This window comes from Papilio machaon, chromosome 3 (assembly GCF_912999745.1).
Source record: "Papilio machaon chromosome 3, ilPapMach1.1, whole genome shotgun sequence".
Classification (NCBI taxonomy): Eukaryota; Metazoa; Arthropoda; class Insecta; order Lepidoptera; family Papilionidae; genus Papilio; species Papilio machaon.
In genome coordinates, this window is record NC_059988.1 from 4,221,674 (window position 1) to 4,242,366 (window position 20,693).

At 33.2% G+C, this 20,693-nt stretch overlaps 3 protein-coding genes across 7 annotated transcripts in view; 1 reads left to right on the forward strand and 2 right to left on the reverse strand.

The window, feature by feature from the left end:
• Positions 1-516: 516 nt before the first annotated feature.
• On the forward strand, positions 517-2,987 carry LOC106712461 (O-glucosyltransferase rumi homolog). The gene is made up of 7 exons (XM_045686710.1): positions 517-661; positions 807-991; positions 1,126-1,314; positions 1,745-1,875; positions 1,961-2,108; positions 2,222-2,637; positions 2,918-2,987. The coding sequence occupies exons 1-7, from the start codon at positions 541-543 to the stop codon at positions 2,931-2,933; spliced, it is 1,206 nt and encodes a 401-aa protein (XP_045542666.1). The 5' UTR covers positions 517-540; the 3' UTR covers positions 2,934-2,987.
• On the reverse strand, positions 2,948-7,297 carry LOC106712462 (probable serine incorporator). 5 transcript variants are annotated; one of them, XM_045686705.1, is made up of 12 exons: positions 7,104-7,297; positions 6,692-6,856; positions 6,445-6,533; positions 6,266-6,361; positions 5,992-6,170; positions 5,691-5,806; positions 5,274-5,492; positions 4,888-4,902; positions 4,502-4,637; positions 4,082-4,108; positions 3,437-3,593; positions 2,948-3,224 (listed from the first exon to the last, which is right to left on the reverse strand). In XM_045686705.1, the coding sequence occupies exons 1-12, from the start codon at positions 7,137-7,139 to the stop codon at positions 3,092-3,094; spliced, it is 1,368 nt and encodes a 455-aa protein (XP_045542661.1). In that variant the 5' UTR covers positions 7,140-7,297; the 3' UTR covers positions 2,948-3,091. The 5 variants fall into 5 exon arrangements, with proteins under 5 accessions (XP_045542661.1, XP_045542663.1, XP_045542664.1 ...); XM_045686707.1 differs by lacking the exon at positions 4,888-4,902 and having other exon boundaries at positions 2,949-3,224; XM_045686708.1 differs by lacking the exon at positions 4,082-4,108 and having other exon boundaries at positions 2,949-3,224.
• A 7,746-nt stretch (positions 7,298-15,043) lies between these two features.
• The window catches only part of LOC106712425 (zinc finger protein 704), a 46,217-nt gene continuing 40,567 nt past the window's right edge, over positions 15,044-20,693 (reverse strand). Inside the window, exons 5-8 of the mRNA XM_014504991.2 lie at positions 16,889-16,986; positions 16,022-16,180; positions 15,759-15,846; positions 15,044-15,680 (exon numbers count right to left, since the gene is read on the reverse strand). Of these exons, the coding sequence (XP_014360477.2) occupies positions 15,519-15,680; positions 15,759-15,846; positions 16,022-16,180; positions 16,889-16,986 (507 nt within the window). The 3' untranslated portion in view covers positions 15,044-15,518. The remainder of the gene's footprint in view (positions 15,681-15,758; positions 15,847-16,021; positions 16,181-16,888; positions 16,987-20,693) is intronic.

Here is a 20,693-nt window from a genome sequence, read left to right on the forward strand (position 1 = left end):
TTGTGTTTATGAGGAATAACTGCCCTAGAAGCGGTGAGGCATACCAGAGGGACCAATGAATTAAACAGCCCGGGGCGGGTTAATTTTCCGCTAAATAGTTTTTTTATTCTGTTCTTTTAGTTCTTTCAGGAGAAATATAAAACATACTTAGGCACAAAAAAGCAGAAAACAAATAAAATAAAAGCTATCTAATCAAACACGGATATTTGGTCCGGTGACAGAGGCCGTTAGTTCTGTAACAAAAATTATAAAACCACCTTCACTACAGAAAATGCCATTGAAGAAGAATTATAGCTACACTGCGACAAAAACTTGAGACACTTTCTGATTCTGACTTTGACCGGAGTGGCGCTATTGAGCTATCATAATTTAATTTTAATGAATTATGCCCGCCTCGTCAGATAAAGTTGTCGGTTAACACATGTTTAATCTTTGTCGCTAGAGCCTCGTTCCGTTAACCAAGTTTGACATTGACACTTAGTTGACAAGTTGAAAGAATTGAACTTGGTTGAACTATCAATATTTCACGTATGTTTTAAAATGAAAAACATGAACGTTTTTATACTTTTGTATTTGATAGTAAATTTAGGTCCACATGATGCCTCACAACATTGCCTATCTGATTCAGATTGCGTACAAAACAAAAACAGATATAATCGAGGTATGTTTAGTTTACATTGTCATATTAACTTGAAGTTAAATAATTTCAGTTACTTTATGTAAAAACTGCCTGAAAGGCAGGCATAAATATTCAAGTTATAATTATTATTTGGTTATCAGTTATAAATTTTAAAATTGTTTTATAGATATAAATGAATGGACCAAAATGATAAACAAAGATATAAAAGAAGCAATTGCAAATTATAAACCATGTGAAAATTCTAATTGTAAATGTCATGAAGATGTTATTAATCAGGATCTGTCGCCGTTTAAAGATGGAATAAGTAAGGAACAATTTGATATTGCTGTTACAAGGGCTACTAAATATCAGGTATATTCAAAGAGTTTTTTATATATTCTTACTTAAAATTTGTCATGTGACTAAATAAACAATCTTTTATTATAATCCATTTTGTTTTAAATTAGAAAGTTGGGTAGCTTATGTCTGTTTATATTTTTTTGCAGATTATAGATGGAAAACTGTACAGGCAGAAGGATTGTCATTTTCCATCGCGGTGTACTGGTGTGGAGCATTTCCTTGTAGCCCTGGCACCCAAGTTGCCTAACATGGAACTAGCTATCAATACAAGAGATTGGCCACAAATTAACCAAGCATGGGGCCATCAGAAAGCTCCAGTATTATCTTTCAGTAAGGTTAACAGTTTTTCCATTGAAAATAATCTTAAGTACTTATGCTAGATTAACTGTAGCCCGTAACTCTGGCCATGCAGAATATAAAAAAACACTTCATAAGTAGCCTATGTGTTCTAACACACTATGTTTTACATCTATGTCCATGATCCATTAAGTTCTTCTGGAGATACCTTCTAACAAACATCCATCCATCTAAATTTTCGCATTCATAAACTTTGTAAGATTGTTTATTCCTGTTAACAATTTTGAATCCTAAAAAAATCTATTGTTCAATTGAGTACTAGAAAAGAATATGCTGAAGATAATTTCTGATTAATAAATTCAAATTTCGAAATTGATTATTATTTCAATTTTAAATTTGGTCTCCAATTTGTTTTCATGTAAAGTTATGTGAAATTGTGAGGTTTAAGTTCATACTGTTTTGTTTTAGACTAAGGATTATTATGATATTATGTATCCTGCCTGGAGTTTTTGGGAAGGTGGGCCAGCTATATCATTGTATCCTACAGGGATAGGCCGCTGGGATAAACACAGGCTGTCAATATCAGAAGCCGCCAAGAAGTAAGAAACAATGTGAAAATATTTAAACACATGAATTCTGTGATATATGTAATGAGTGTCATTCATATCATGACATTGGTTGTAGATGGCCATGGAGTGAGAAAAAAAATCAGGTATTCTTCAGAGGATCTAGAACAAGTGAAGAAAGAGATGCCTTGATATTGTTATCTCGTTCCAGACCTGAGCTTGTGGATGCTCAATATACCAAAAATCAGGCTTGGAAATCAGATGCGGTATGTGTTAGATAAAAAAAAATACATTAATTTGTATACATTTATACAACCATTTAAGCTACTAAAACAACTTCTTTTTTTAATTTTTTACACATTCTTTTTCATTCTTTCAGGACACTCTTTACGCCCCACCAGCCTCCGAGGTCTCTTTTGAAGAACACTGCAAATACAAATATCTATTCAACTACAGAGGAGTTGCAGCTAGTTTCCGGTTCAAACATTTATTTCTTTGTAAATCCCTGGTATTTCATGTGGGGAATGATTGGCTTGAATTTTTTTATCCATCTTTAAAACCATGGGTCCACTATGTACCCATTAGCCCTAAAGCCAATCAAGAGGAAATCATTAAATATATAGAATATTTTCAACAAAACGATGCTTTAGCTAAAGAAATAGCTAATCGTGGCTTTCAACAAATTTGGGATAATCTAACTGTGAAGGATGTGAGATGTTATTGGAGGAAATTGTTAAAAAATTATGCAAAACTTGTAAAATATGAAGTTAAAAAAGATATTGATCTGATTAAAGTGTAAGCTTAAATATTTTTTAATTGCTTTATAATTATCAAAATATACAATTTTATATTTTACTAAAACATATTTTTTTTTTGTTTTTATCATCTAAAAACCTGGTTTAATAACAATTTTTTGATCTGATCTTTACACAATCTCTATTCTTACTATTATTTAGAGTAAAAAGGTGTATAAAAAAATATATCAGGGTTGAGTTAGGTAATATATTTAACATTTTAAAAATTAATTCTAAATTAACAGCAATTATTTAAATCTCTAATAGCAAACATTATACAGTGCAAGAGAATTCTAAGACATTACGAAAAGTTGAAAAGCGGATAAGATAAGAAGTAAGTAAAGAAGAGAACGAGATTTGTTAATTAACATTGAGATCTGGAAATATAGCAATTTTAATTGCCAAAAATGTGTGTTATTATGACACGATTAATCTTAACATTAGAACTTAATAATTTAATTGAAGTCCCTGTCGGGGAAGACCGCGGGGGCGACCAGAGTCCATATGTAGAGGCCAATGCACAGCCACGAGGACGTTATTTTGATCCACATTGAAGCTACGTTCTCCTTAGACAGCTGAGAGCTTGGGCTGCAAATGAACAATTTATTCAACTTCAAGCTTTACTAGTTTATTAAGTAAATAGTTATAACTAGCTGTATCCCCCAGCTTCTCTTGCGTTGAATAAAAAAGTACGTATCCCGTTCCTAATTTCATCCAGATCCATTTCGTCGTTTTTGAGTTACAAGTTGTGTTGGTCAAAGTCTTAAGAAGTAAATGTGTTGAGATACATAATTACATACTTGAACCAGTTGGTGAGCGTCATCATGACGTATAGTGTGGCGAGCGCGAACACGACGTGGAAGAAGGTCCAGGAGTAGGCCACGCCGTCACCCTCGTTGTCCACCACCTTGGCCTCCGCGTCCCCCGCACCCCGCGCCGCCTCCCCGCCATCGCCCTCTACGGAACCATAGCCTGCGCTCAGTGAGCGTACCACATATGTACATTAGATTTGACATTTTGTACAACAATTTTAATGATATCACAACATGGTATGAATTGTATCAACTATATGTTATGGTGTAAATTATTTTAATAGCAAATGAATATGATTGGATTAAGTAGAATTTTTTTTATCCAAACACATGATGTGACCATACATTACTAAGTATGGGAAATGTTAATATACTTGTTAACTCATTCAGATTCAAGGTATATATAATATGAAAGTAGTCGGTGGACACTGAACTTGAATTAAATTATGTAATTATTAAATGAGTTGATGTGAGATTTTCATCTCCGACCATACATGAATACTAGTTCTACACTTGACAAGGATTAAACAAAATAACAGTTAATACAAACCCTTTAACAAAAGTAAGAAAGAAGGCAATATATTAATAAAAATATTATTTAAAGTTAATATAAGCATTTGAGATGTAATTTACCTTCATTAGCAATGAGCCCTCCTTGCCCTTACACCGCGGCGCCGCGCGCGTTACGTCCGCAAGGAATGCACAATACATTATTATTACAGAAATCATCAAAACAAAAAAAAAGCAAATAAAAATAAATACTAACAAATTTTCTGTATTAGTTATGCTTTCCTTGAGTTTAACGCAAATAGATATTTTTATTATTGCATGCTATATCATTCAAGCGTCAAATTGTTAGATTCAAAATCCAGCCGATTTTGAGAAATTTAAACTGTTTTCAAATATTTACATAAATAGAAGCTTTATTATTTATTAATCTAGACAGTGTTAATTATTAGATAGCTTTATTTCTTGGCTTGAAAATTATAAAACGTAATAATTGTTACAAATTTCCTAATGATGCGATATCAAAATGAGAAATGATATATTCACCTGCATTGCCATCCTTGGCCAGTATGTGCTCAGACATGGTGATCTTGGAGGAGCTGGAGGCGGTGCGGATGCTGGAGTACAGCACGCTGCACACCCAAATCACCAGCCCAATGATCGACTGATTGTCGAACGAATTCTAAAAAAAATATTTAAAATAAGGAATTTGATAGAAATAAGACTAAATAAATTGGTTAAACAAAAAGTAAAGATTTATAAATGGAATAGTGGTACAATTAAATTTATAATAAAATTACAAAATAAATCCAATTTATTGTATAAATACTACCTGATAGTGACTTATGTATACATACAAAAATATGTGAAATCTAAAAAAAGATTATAAGTACCCCTAATATATAGATAGTACTGAAATATATAATACATACCCAATATGTTTCTCTCTGTGTGTTCCCATGTTATGCAATATTAAATATATAATTTATATTATAAATATAAATGCAGTACATAAAACAATATACTTAATTAAACATAATATTCAATAATACTTTACAATATACTGGTATGTGAATACAATACTATCTCTTTATCTGGCTTCCCATAAGTAAAATTATATCAATACTGAAGCCAAAACAAAACTTATAAGTAATCGTCTATTAATCCGAAAATACCACGAGACATCACGTGATTTTCTCAAGGGTAACCTCCCCACTTATCAACAGGGCAGGATGTCAAAAAGTTGCTAAATACATCACATGATTTATGGAAAACCCCAACTCTGAGTATGACAGATGTATTATAAATGTTATGTTACCTGTTGATTCTCAGAGATGGTGGCATTGCATTCAGCGGGTGAGTTAGAGAGTGCCGACCAGGTGAGGTACATGACATAGAGTGATACTACAGAGGACTGCAGCAGGCCGGAGCGCGGCTGGTACTCCTGCACTGATGGCAGGATTGATATCGCACTCGCTATCACCACCAATATCAGGTTAAATGATATGAAAAACTTTGATAGATCACAACCGCTTGGCTGAAATAAAAACATCAATAATTATTTAATAAATGACATAGTTAAACATTTTCTCCTAAAGAATGTTTAAATATTACTTTAAATATGAATAAGCTAACACTATCAGTATATTGTTTCAGATTATAGTTCACAGTGTAAGACGTAATGTGATCATAACACTGAGTGTGATAAAGTAGTAAATAAAAATATTAGACGTACCTTTGTGTAATACACATAGAGCAACACAATCCCAGTCAATGCAAGTGTGAAACATGTCAACATGGATAGAAGCAGAGCAGCGTACCAGGTGCGCGACTGTGTCTCCTCATAATTTGCTAAAAGTAGAATTTAACTGATAAAAAAGATTTGAGTAATAGTAAAACATGGTAAAATCCAATTCAAAACATTATCTAAAAAATGTAAAAGAATTGCTTACAGTAAAAATTGGCTTTTTTATTACTTGTTCATCAATAAATATTTATATGTAAAATTATTTTGCAAAGATTTAATGGCTACTTACAGACCCATCTTTCAGCCCAAGAGTGCGCAAAATCAATGATCAAGATCAGCTGTATGATGATAAAAAAGAATCCTCCAATCATGCCAAACACCATCCAAGTAGAGGCAAACTGCCCTTCAGGAATAAAGAAAGCTCCAATAACTCCACCAATCACCAACAGATACTTAATGCCCCAAAATCTGAAAAAAGAGATCCACAATAAATAGAAAATAACTATACAAAGGAAAATCAAGTTGTTACATCAATTATGTTTATAATTTGGATAAAATCTTACCCATTCTGTATTCCAGCTCTTGGATCTTTGGATGATTTTACACCAAGCATAATAAGTGCCATTAGTACAAAGAAGAGACATGTTGCAAAACAAATTCTGGAAACAAATACTTAAGAATAAATAAAAAAAAAAAACACATATAGAGAAGAATATATGTTTATGTCCATTAGTCATTATACCTGTATACTGCTAAATAGCCAACAGCTTGGTCACAATCTACTTTAAAGTTTCCAGGAACAATTCCCGTTGAGTTTTCACAAAATGGCACCTGAAAAGTAAAACTTATTTAAAGAGACATATTTTATTCAAGTTAATATCTTATATCATGATTTTTTTTAATTACATATATTCAGAACTTAATAAGTAGCATATTTGTCCATTTCTTTTTATTTGCTATTAATAAATTATAAGAATTCATAGACATACTTTTTTCAACTGTTCATGTAATCCGGGTGCCAGAGTGACACAGGCTACAATCATCATTAACAGCAACATAATGGTGTACATGAGGCGAGTAGACGTGGAGTTGGTGCATGATGGACAAGCTGAACAGCATAAAGAACAGGCTGCGCTGGTGCAGCAACATGCCATCTAAACCAAAATCACAAAAAAATGTCAATTACAACACGCTTATTTAATTTTTGATGTTACCTCTATTTGTTTCCTAGGTAGGTGGTTGCTCAATAACAATCATATATTCCAAATAATAGGACGATACCTTCGTTTATAGATATGATGCATATTTATCAACTTATAAGTTTACTCTTCTAAAAATCTTTAACTGCTTGTCGTTACTCAATTAGTTAAATGAATGTAATTAAATTAACATTGGTTTTACCTGTGCAGCAGAACAAAGGCCTAGAACAGCTCCCATTTTTGCACTTTCTCCAAAATTTTTATCACTTTACTTTGTAGTTCACTAGATAATGTTCAGCACAGTATTAGATATGAAAAAGCTAATGACCCGATTAAATAAACATGTTTGAATCTCACGCAACAAAAAAAGTATTCATCTTCGATTTTAACACACAAATAAATTAATCATCTGCTTCTGCATTGTACAGATAATGAAAATGGAATTTGTCACAAAGAGAATGGAAATATAGTCTATAGTTCTATAATCTGTATTCTAGTAATTTCAATGCCGTGTTGCCAAATAAATTCCAAGTGTATTTGAAATATTATGCACTCTTTGAAATACCTAAGCTCCGATTGCTTCATGTAGGTAGAAGTAAAAGAAAAAAATATTATTTTAATCCGCCTAAAGTATTTGTCGACTTTGTGTTAATAATGGGGATGATTTCACCAAGATACTGATTTAAGAAGGCAGTGTAAACGCACACGGACATATAGCCCACAATATACTGGCTGTGAAGAAAATGAGATATTGATTCATCCATAATGTAAGTGCCAAGAAAAGCCTGTCACTATCAATTATAAATGAGGAGAATTTTAAGATTAGCCGAACTCGACTGGAAAAGTTCCAGGACAGTTATTTACTTTTGCTAATATGCTTCCCTTTTCTTCTTGGTCTATCACCAATGTCTTACGTAAAGGCATTCAGTTTCATTTTTCATTGTATGGGAATGAGCGGATATGCAATATCACAAACCGCTTACATGCTTTTCTGCTTTTGTCCTTAAGAAAACCTCAAAAATACCATCAAGTATGAAGGTGGTTTTAACTTATAGCTATTTTCTTTTTAGTGTGAAATATATTTTGTAACTATTTCAACAAGTGTGGATTAAAATAAGGATGAATTATTAAAACAAAAATAATAAAATCTAAACTATGTATTTGTAAATATATGTAGTCTATAATCTGTAATAAATTATAAGGTCTAGGTTTGTCCATACATTAGATTTGTGATTTCATAAACACTTGAACATTTATTTATTCTTGGTACACGATCCTTTACTTCTCGCGATGAGAGATGGTGGTAGAACTTGTATTACACTTCAATTATTGAAACACTATTACTTTTTATACATAAGGATTGGGAAAATAATGCCACATTAATTTCCAATAATCGCAATATATATTTTTAAGACAAATTCATTCTAATCTTATTGAGGTATAATTCAGACGTTACAGTCTTCATAAAGTAATAAAAATAACATGTCTTTACACAAATAGTTTAATTAACTGTTTAACATTCGTTTTAATGAAGAGATAGTAAATAGGTTCATATACGTTATAGTATAGGAATATTGTTAACAGTCGGGTTTCGTAGCTTTGAAATGCAATACACCACAATCATGGCTTACAACAGTTAGAGAGCTTAGATCGTACTCCAATACAACACAACTGTATTTATATATTTATGTAATAACTTCGCTTTACTGCGTGTGTTAATCGTTGCATTTTTGTACAATATAAATTCAATACTAAATACAATATAATTTTTTATTGAATCATTAACGAAAACATATCCTAATAATCAAAATTGTAACATTTGTATCATGTAAATTACTTATAATGGAACACATCCTGGACCGTCGTATAAACACTTTCTACAGTTAACGCGATCTCAGTTAAATATAACACAGGTTCGCATTTCAAATTCATTATCAAATTATAAATAATAATCTAGAAGAATAATAAATAAAATTATTAATATCACAGTAGATTAACTGCCAGCTCTCAATTATACATTTATTACTCTGCTTTATTATGATTTTTATTAGACTACAATAACGAACATTGTGATGCAATATACACGAGAATGTTTCAATTATAAAATGTAAAAGGATGAAAAAAGTAAACAATATCTGTACTTCTGCTGACAGTTTCGCAAAAAACTGCTGTGATATTGACAACATGGAATATGCCTACATTTTCGAGCAAAGAATAACATTCAAACGATTTTTCTAAATACATATAACTAAAAGTTGCGCCACTTATAACTACTGGTAACTATTTAATCGATGAATGTATAAAAACACAAAGCGGTCTAAGACATCTGTTATCTTTGATTTATGTTCAAAATACGGTGTGTTTCCATCGCCACATAACAGTACAAAAATAATAGATTTAGCAATGTAAACACGCGGTTTATGAACTAGCTTCCTGGCTAGCACGGACAAGAGACGTAACTATGGTCTGAAAATACTTTTCGGTAAATACGAAACTTTGTTTGACCAAAACCAAATTTTTTAAAAAGATGTTTTTTGTTTGTACATTTTATATAAATATTATTGCAAATCAATACCCTAATGTACCATACGGATAAAAATGATCATCATTTCTAAAGCCGTTTACTTTCGGCACATTCACTTTGTTCTGAAGTTGCAAATTAAATGACAGTCGCCTCAGAGCCGAATTGATAACAATATTAAGCACTTATAATGTAAGATGTTCGTACTTTTTAACAGGAGACATATTTTCATAGAAGTTGATTGCCCACATAAATGTACGTACTACATAGTTATTGAAACGGAAATAAAAAATATCTTACAAAGTAGGAGTTGTATTGATGTCTAATGTATTATATATCAAACAATTATATAATAAAATTAACAGGTTGTAATTATGAAATACAGTTGAACATGAATAAGCGAGAATTCAAGGGACAGCGATATTTTTCTCACTTATAGAAAAGTTTCTCTCTAAACAGAATTTCTCGCTTATGAAGGTCATCGGCCACGATTGGACAATGACTATCGCTTATAGAGGTTTTTCGCTTATCCAGGTTCGACTGTAATGATGTGCTTTTCAGCATAGTTAAGAAATAAATGTACTACTCTTTTAAACAGAACAATGGATTCAAATTATCTTTATGATAAATATTATTTTATTCTACATAATATCAAATAACAGAATTACCGAATACGTACATACATATACTATTAGTTTTGTTACAGAACTCTTACTCCATTAACTTTAAAGATAGAATGGAAAATATGTTTATAAACACTCTTATAGGGCTACAAGAAATGTTTAGCAGCATACTATATGTTACATGTACACATAAATAAATTTAAATGTTAAGATTTTTCATATACATAATCTATCCATATCAGCATTTACATATTTACATGTAATCGTATAATTCTTAGAAATGAGTTACACTATAAAATTAAATGAAAAACAAGTAGGCACAGATGGATTTTATACATAATAAGAATGTCTCCTGAAATTAATAACATTGACAGCTGTACAATACAATCTGTAATGGCCGAAAGTGAAATCTTGAAAAGGGTAGCTAAGTTATTTGTGTAGCTAAATTGTTGGTATAACATGTTCTTCAGACAGCAAAGATTCTATTTTAATCCATACTAATATACTCAATAAAACAATCAATACACACTAAATAATTCTAGGATATGCTTCTAAGTACAAAATATAAGACTTAACGTCTTAAAATAATTTCAATTAACGATTTAATAATTAGGCGTGTGTATTAAAGTAATTATGGTTTATACATAAATCTTACAATAAATAAAACAAATACACTCCATTAAGATAGCAACACATGCTCGACTTAATAAAAAATATAAATTTCGAAGACTTAGAGCTCGACTAGCGTACAGGATGTTCCACTATATATATCTACAGAATATAGTGGAGCAGCCTGAATGCCGCTTTAATATGACGTCACAATGTCATTACACATTATCAAGCTTTTAGCATTTCTTCAACACGTAAACTAATCGCAAGTAATCTGAATCATTTTGGATATCATGATTTCGATCACTTTGCCACTTAACATCAGGTGGGATTGCAGTCGAGCACTAGTTAATTTTTTTCAAGTTGAATAATAAATACTGAAATTAAATTTTTAAATTACAAACAGAAGCGGATTAATTTTATTTGACATTATTAAAAAAATGTTCGTTTAGTAGGAAAAGTTAAGATAAAGGATATTGTTATTTTTTTTCTAGAAAAAAAAAGTACGAGGCCTCTTCTAAAATAATATAACGGTAACCCTATACTACAATATCCCTTAAAATTATGAACGCATGGTATTTGATTTTCTAAAATGTTACATAAATTAAGAGAGATGACAATTGTTATACATTAAATTTTCTTTTCATTGCAGCATTAACGAAAGGCGAGTACTTTGTGTACCACATCTGAAGTGTATACCTCTGTATATATATACGAACAGAATAAATCCAATGACGCCTTATTATGCTTTTTGTACTGATATGTTAAAATAAATTTTACTATAGGTAATGACTTTGGTGTTGTGTATACAATATTGAGCAAAAATTTGGCTAGTTAAAGTAATACGGTAATAAAACTAACTACTAAGTAAAAAATAAAATTGTCTTTATCTAAAATAATAAAAAATAGAATCTTATATGAAATATTAAAAAGATTAATAAAGAAAAGATGATATTCTTTATTGTATCATAAATCTAATAGCTTCATTTATAAAATGAGATCGGTAATAAACAAAAACCAAGCATGGCAATGTATCGGGAAATTGGTATGAATACGTTTTTATTCAAAATCGTTGATAACCGTGAAATCAAAATATCTGCGGTTCATTATAGTCAACAATTATCTATTTAAAACTGAACCACCTAGAAATATGGGGACAGGTATGATTTTTTTATATTTTTCGGTGAAAATTTGGCAGTTAATAAAAAGGTGACTAAAATTGTGTTTACATTAAATTTTCGAAACAAATTTTAAATCGAAGTCTTTTTGTGTTATTTACAAACCAAAACAAAATCATTTTTAACCAACAAAGAACAAAGAAAACGACATAATAATTTCTAAACATCAAATTAATTCAATTTTAAATTATTCGATAAGACAGACTTCAATAAGGCAAAATAGATAAGAAATTTAGATCGTTGCGTTCGCAAATATCGGCCTGTCTTGGAAAACGTTACCATTGTTATGTACTTAATATTAATAAATACTACATTATGACTTCAACTTAAAGTATCATTAACAACTATCACACAATACGTATAATCTAAACCCCTTTATATTCTAGATCCTTACGATATGGCAGTTGTTAAATTGCTAGCTGGGTTGTTATAAAACATTTTCACAAATTCAAGTTTTCTGATGATGGCGTTTAACGTTGACATTGATATAAACAAAATGATAGATATATTTGCTAAAAGTTACAACAATATGATGTTTTATCACAACCATTATTGCAATATAATTAAACTCAATGTATTTGGTAGCATTTCGCAGGTACTTTGCATAATAAAATAATGTCTAGATATGAAAGCTGTGGTGAAATTATTTGCCTTTGTAAGTACCGTTTGATTTTGTTTTCTACAATGATTTGGCAAGAAAATTTTAAAATTTTACTACTTATTTTTATATCGCCGACTACTTTTCTTTTAGTCGTTTATTTTTTAATGTTGCCTGTAAGTTTTTCTCTTGCAAAGAAAATTACGCATCTGTTCCTGGCATTGCGCCGCGCTTACGTTAATCAGATCTAGCATATTTTAAATGAGTGAGATCTATATTTCACAGCGGTGAGTGACAATGTGTGGAGGTATTTATGAGTACTTTATGTTTTCTAACATTGCAATCATCCAATAGCTGCAAAACACTTTCAACAAACAACAAACATAACATTATTCAAACTTAATGTTTAAGGTTGTTTCTTGGAAATTAGTCATATTATGATTTATGGCTATGTATAGATGAATTAATGAACGCGTATAAATAGAAAAATATATAGGCACGTCGACATATATATATGTATTTGTATGTGCGTGAACATTGTTTACAGAGCACCGAGTATAGACATAAAGAATACACAACGACATATGCCTGGGGCAATTATATCATTATTAAATCTGTTTTTTTGAATTGGCACATTCCGATTTACGTGAACCGTATGTAAGGCCTGTGAGCACACAGCCTAGGTGACGAAAGGAAACCGAAGCCAAACGTAACGAGAAAGACATGAAAACAAAGAGAACTAATGGAACGTAGAATATGCAATAAAAAACCATTTCCATACCAGGTTCATGTCAATATTTGTATTTGCTTCGGTTTCGATTCGGTTTGAAGGCCTGAGTGTTCGGAGACGAATGTCTAATATCAACACAACATGATCTGTATATTTATAACGCCGATGCTTGGTAACTACTATTGACAAGAAACGCCGCACTTGTCAACGCCTAAACTACAACTTACAACTAAACAGGACTTAAACTCCTTATATATTATTATATATATTATTATATATACTCTATATTAAAAATGTATCTCGACCTCGTATAAAACAATTTCGATATTAATGATCACATTATTTAACAATAATATTTTAATAAAATTCTTATATGTACACATCCAAACATTGCTTTCATTTCAAAATACATGTATAATATATAACTTTGATTATAAATATGTATGTACACAGTATACTTTATACTTAACGAATAATATTGCAGCACGGAGGCGCAGCACTCGCTCGCTGGATTCGTTTCCGCTCTCCGACTTCTTACAGCTCGGTATCACAATAAGTCGTCTTAAGGCATCGTTTGGAAATCCAATGTTCGAGAGCCAAAGCTGTAAGTTTTTTATATTTGCATGACAAGTTTCCTTAATGTCCTATAACAGATACTTGTCACGATTTAATTTCTATTCTGCTACTGGATACCGTCCGTCGGTCTCTGTAGTAAGTTCCGATACATGTTCGTTCCAAATTCATTCATTCGAATAGATCCTGTCTTGAGCGCTGTTTATTTCGTCGTGCAAAGCGTTTACAATCCGTCGGTGCTTGTGGTCAACAAATACAGCGCATGTGACAGATGGCCATTGCGTCGCTACCAAAATGCGCGTCGTGAGCGAAGTTGAGTATTTTCTCCTTGTTCATAAAGGACCTTCCTTGTATACAGTACAGATATGTTCATAAAAATTTAAGTCTAAACTTTGAAGTCTTTTAGTCGAATTTGAGATACTTACTGGCTAAGTTCAATTATCATCGTGTATAAGTATACACAATAAACTTCATTTATTATCTAATAATTCAGTCAGTAGGTACATTATGTAACTGTAAGTGATAAATGATCACTTATTGCAACCGACTGGACGAGAATCATCCAATTGAACGCTCGGATTATTAACAGTGTGAAAACATTGTTTAGTATCAGATTGTTTCTTGATGTACTCGAACGGTACACTCGATGAAGTGGACGGAATTCAATTATTACTCTCAAATTAACGACATTCAATATTTCTCTTCACCGTCAATCCTCAATGTAATAATTCTTTCTAAAAAAAAAAAAATAAATTATGCATTGCTTCTCCTTAACAAGGCTGCTATATTAGTAAAAAGTTAACAGTTCATTTGAAATATTCTATTACATAAATATTTTTGCATTATTCTATTGCGTATATCAATCTAGAAATAACTGTGTTAGTACTATCTTTATTTATGTCCGTCACTTCATATATTTTCTTAAATCTGTGTCTAAATATTTTTTTGCATTTAAATCTGTTGATACTATTAGGAGAAATTCATTAAATAGAAATTATGTACCGGTATCAAAAATATAGTTTATAAGATTCTGAAATACAATATAGTTAAGTTTTTTCTAGATCTGGTATCGATTGCTAGCAAATAGTATCTGCGGTAGTTATCAATTCGAAATACAGTCAAAACCGTTTATGGCGACATCGTTTAGAACAACATACCGGTTAAATTGACCAAAATCAAAGGTCCTGGCTGAATGTTATATACATATCTTTCCTATTAATACCTGTCACCGGTTGTTACAACTATCGGTTTTTACGACTCAATATGAGTAGTCCCTTCGATGTCGTTATAACAGATTTTGACTGTATAACATTTTCTTAATTCGGACAGATTTATGCAAATAAATTTGTAATAGCGCCTCGGTACCAAACAATAGTTTTCACACTGTTTTGTCAGTCTGAACTTAGATATAAAAGCTTAAATCTAATGTTCACAGTCTTTAGTCGATATCGCCGGGAATTCGGCCTCTCGAAAAAAGCAACTGTGACCAGCTCTATAAAAATACGTGGGCAATGTCCATAATGCAGTCAAATACGAGTCACATCGAAAGAGAAAAAATATGTCTCCCCTATTATTAATAAACAATATATAGTATATACTCCGTATATCCTTACATTTAATAAAAAACATTTTAATAATATCTTCATTTAAGCTTAATTACGACACACAAACACTCACGGAATTGTTTACGCGGTTCTTCACGTTTACAGTTCGGGAACAACAAATTTATTAAATGTCATTTGTGATGCGAGATGGCGCACGCGTTTGCGTGCGGCGGCGCGCGCGTTATTCGTTGAAACGCGTACACGCCTTTTTCCACTTGCACTGCGTACACCAGAGGTCGCGCTGGTCCATGCCATACACCTTGCGGCACTTCTTGTTGTCGGAGCGCGGCCGCCGGCCCGGGCTGCCGGGCGAGCCGGTCATGCCCGACAAGCGCATGTGCTTCTGTAAAATTGATTACTCTTATTACATTACAAGCTCACAGCGGGGTTAATGGGCATGCTTTAATTCATACAAACATACCGGTGAATGAGATGATGACCAGGGATGGCTTACTGGAATACTTATAGGCCTTGCGGAGCCGTTGTGCATCGTCGAAAGGAGTCCTTGCCTGGAATGTGTACAATATTGTTAGAATTGAGGGGAGTTAATGTGAGAGAGGTGTGAGAATGTGTGTGTCAGGACTGCGCCAAATGTAGGACCGCGGTTTCAGCTTATACCTTGTAGGCGTGTTGTTGTTGAATGTGAAACATGTATCGTGGTAATTACTTAAAAGAGGTATGTACCTATAGGAGCCGACTAGCTGACGCTGGTAGTCGGGGTCCTCGTGCGGCGGGCGGCACATGTCGCGGTGGGATAGCGTGGGCGGAGGCGGCGGCGCCAACACCTCGCGCTCCGTATAGTAGAACTCCTCCTCGTGATCGCTCTCGCCCTCTTTCTTTGGCCTGAAATAAGTGTCATTGAAATCATTTCCTTACTCAGTATTATTCTTACAACATACATAGGTCAGGTTTTTCTGGTATGATGTACGTCTGTGAAATAATTCTTTGTACGTAAATTTTAAGAATCACTAAACATATCATACAGTCAGCCTCACGTATTGGCCAATAAAAGTAATTCGTATTGAAGTGTAAAGATCCGGCCAAGAGAGAGTTATATAAGTATCGGTCGGGTGACGGGTCGCCGGTGGCGGGTCGCAGCGACCTTGTACGTTGCGATCGCAGCACTCGTGTAAAGTGGAGCTGCGAACCTTGGCGTCAAGCCTTGTGCTTCCGGGTCACTAAGGGCTGACCTTCGATACTTCGCTACCTACCATCACTTGTCTTTCTAACTAGATCAATTACTTTTTTCTTAATAGATTCATTATGTACTATTTATTTTATATTTTAGCTTAGCTAGTGATCTAGAGAATTACTAATTTTGAAATGTAATAACGAAAAACAATCGTCTATCGGAAACTTTGCGTTGCTTATATAAAAAAATCTTTTTTTTTTCATTTCTGTCTGTCTGTCCGCAAATTCGCGTATGTTCCGGGTTATCTATCAAATGGCCGGACCTTTTTTGACGGGTCTTTTACTGGAAGCTGATGTGTGCGGGAGTAATTTTTTTTAATCCGCGCTGACGCGCTACAGCTAGTCAATATTATAACTTACCCCAAATGCGTGTTTCTTATGTGCGCTTCTATTGATGAACAACTGTTGGTGGTGTGCCCGCAGCCTCGCCAGGTGCATTCGAAAACGACGCTGTTTATCTGAAACAAAATAAATAGAGAATCAGCATGCTTATTTTTTTTTTAAATACATAAAATAAAATTTACTATGCAATAGGTTTTTAATTTCTTTACATTATAGGTATTTTACCGATAAAACAATAACCATAAAAATGTTTGTTAGACGTGACTGTGCTACGGTGCTGCACTGATATTGCATATTGTTTTTAATATAATGTTATTTCCTTCATTAAAGTGCAATTATGGTACGTGATGATTAATCAAAGGTCCACTAAATTCTTTACCTGGGAAAGGTTACTCACTAAAACCTCATTTTTGTATTTTCTTCGTAATAAAATGTAATTTACCTTTCAGTTATTATATAGAGTAAATGTGTAAATATCCTTTAAATCCTTTTTTATACCAATACGTATGTAAAAATGCAACTTACTTTAAATGAATGACATTTGAGTAGAAAATAATAATGAAATATAGTTGTGTAGTTGGCAACGATGGCGGAAGCGGCTCTAGGTCGCGGCCTTGGCTCGGCGTTGCCGCAGTAACGCGCCCTCAGATCGCGCTCGTGTGCTCCGTGCAGTATTGCCAGTTGCTACACCCGCGCGTGTGTGTGCATTGCAATTATCATTGTATAGTGCTTCTAACTTATCTGACCTCATGAGAGAACCACTGTTATCACGCTTAATTCTGTCGCAAAATATCTTAATTTTACTAAGGGATAGAAAATTACACACAAGAACAGACATGACAGATCACATTACGAGAAGGATATTTTGACACTTTTTTGACATTGCCAGTGTGTCACTTATGAGCCATTGCAGTCTAGTTTCACTTATGCCCACCGGGTCAGATAAGTTGATTCGATCTTAAGCTATCTCGTATACACATGCTTAACATATTGCTTTGTTATTTCTAAATAAGATTTGAGTTGTATAATTTATGCTAATTTCGATATAACTTATAAACGCTATGTTAAATTAAATATTTTTAAACTATCTTTCTAATAAGATACAAATGAAATTATAATTTAAGACAACATTGAGCAAAGTTTAAGTTTGATTCACAAGATATGTGCACAAAAGTATTATTCTCTTCTTTGCAGGATAACCTGTAGAGATAATTATAATATATCGCATCATTTTATGTTCTCCATCGCTAGCTACAATAAGTTTGATAAATTGTAATACAGTTTGATATTCACTAAAGTACTGGTAGGTAAAATAGGGCAATAGATAAAATAGGGCAAATACGTCACCGCTGTGTCAGGGACGCGAATTGGGTTGCGCGCGCGGAAGGCGATCGTTCCCCGCTTGGAAACTGCGGCTACATCAAGTGCATTTGTAACTAGGTCAGGTCGCGGCGGACGGGGGCGTGGGCGGGGCGGGCGAGGGGTCTTGTATAAGGGGGTAGCATCTAGGTCGCAGAACCACGGCCAAGGGTGGTCGGCTAAGGTTGTTCTATTGCTTCATTTTAGTCGAGGACAGGCTATTGTTATCCCTCATGGACGTCAGTTTTAACTACGGACAGGTATTCTTGTCTAAACACCGTATTTTATTAAATAAAATGCAGAAAATGCATCACCCTACATAAATCTTATCTAAAACACTCACAATATTGAAAAGACAGATAACATAACTTTAAATCTAAGAAAATTCTTAGTTGTTTCTTCCAATAAAAGCATCTAAAACTATTGCGTAATATGATTATAATAGAGATGCAGTCTTATGCATTAATTCGAGCAACATAAATACCTACTGCTTTGTTACGAAGCTGTTTTCCTAGCGCTTCTCCGCTCTGGCCTATTATAACTCGCTGCATCTGTGTGCCGTAGGTACACGTTACACGTGCCGGCCTGCGTGCATGTGTAGATGGCACTGAACAGACGTGATAATACTGCAGTCGCCTCTGCGCATTCAATGACAATTTACCGTATGATGCAGTTGGCAAGTGCTAAAAAACATTGCTATTTACATACATTAGTTACATGCGCGATCTTAGAGATTAGAATACCGTTTATAAATTGCATTGATGAATGTAGATTATAAAGTATAAGGGCATACGTAAATATTATTACTTTGGTCCCGGGTATACCCAGGACCAGGGGTAAAACCAGGACTTTGGCATGGTGGACAATGCAACGGCTACGTTATTCAAATGAGGAAGTACCTACCACGACCTCAGACCACGTATTATAATTTTCTTATATAAAACCGACCTCGATCAGTCACTCCAAAATACAATGTTGTCAATTAATAGTGAAGCTTTGGCTTAAAACTTACAAAGGGACGATAGTGATGAAGTCTCCCTAATATATTACAGGAGAATAAATTTGGGGTTTTTTGCGTGTGTAATGGTTGTGATGCCTTTTATATAGGCTTCAATCCGCTAAGAGTTAGTACATGTTTTGACTTGTGTAATGCCTTTTATGTAGGCTTCAGTCCGCTAAGAGTTAGTACTACATGTATTGTCTTCGGTATAACGGTTCAAATACAAACCTATGTAATTTCAGTTATAAGTAATATAAAAAACAATTATCATTTTAGTGTCAGCGGCACTGTTGCACCTATTACTGAGATAACAATATTATTTTGATAATAACAGATCATTAATCGGTGCAGTAAACGGGATATTCCATCACTTATACAGCTATTGTAATAACAAAAAACCTGATAATTCAAAGACCTATTTATTTCAAAGACATAAGGTTCCTATTTGAATGACATTGGTTAAAGTAGCGCAAACCGGCATATAAAATGCCGGTTTGTTATTATGCCGTCTCACTCGCCGGCGTAAGACCGAGATGACTTATTGATTTGTTTTCATTGCGTCTCTTTTCCGCGCGTAGTAACATATATGTACGTTTCGTCCACGTGACCTTCTCTTGTTTACTTCACGTTGTGCTGGTAGTCGGGATGTTTTGGTGTCATCTCACTCTAGCTGTGGTCCCAAGAACCGGCGAAAACTTGTTGCGTAGTGCGCAGCAAGAACGTTGTTTTTATTCTATAAAATTTGATGATAGTGGGAGAACACTGATTATTTTGAAGATAGTTAAAAAATTGAAAAAACCGAGGGAACAAAATTATTGTAATAAAACTAGGATAAAAGTTAGAATAGAAAGATAGTTAGAATAAAAGTTTTTTCTTTAATTGTACCTAGTCTTAAAACGTATCGTATTTATCACGTGGAGCACACGGGCGGCAGCCCCTCTAAACACACTTTGTCAACGAGCTGCGATGTTTACAAACAAACCACTTTGTGCACGAATTCTTCAATAATATAACAAACCTAACAAAGAACATTCCATTTCCGTGAAAACAACCCGTATCGTAGGTACGTCTAAATAAAATAAATATGAAACAATAAACTGTTTCGCTTCGCTAAATTTAATGACATAAAGGGAGGATTGATCTAAAAGCTTAATGAATAAATTCGTCCATTGTCCCATACAGTCTTATAAAAGGCAGGGAATAAGGGAGTTACAATGCTCATTATCAGGTTGATGAACTTTCTGGAAAGTTATTGCGATGTTATATTTATACGTAAAATAATTTTATTTAAGTTGTACCAATATAATCAACATTAATAGAAAACGAACACTCATTTCCTCGATGTCATGAAAGAAAATTGTAGCTAACTTCAGTGTCAGAAAAGACTGGGATTATTTTTACTTTAGTATTCATAACTATTATAAATTCTTATGTACATATCGTACACAATACATATTGAAGACC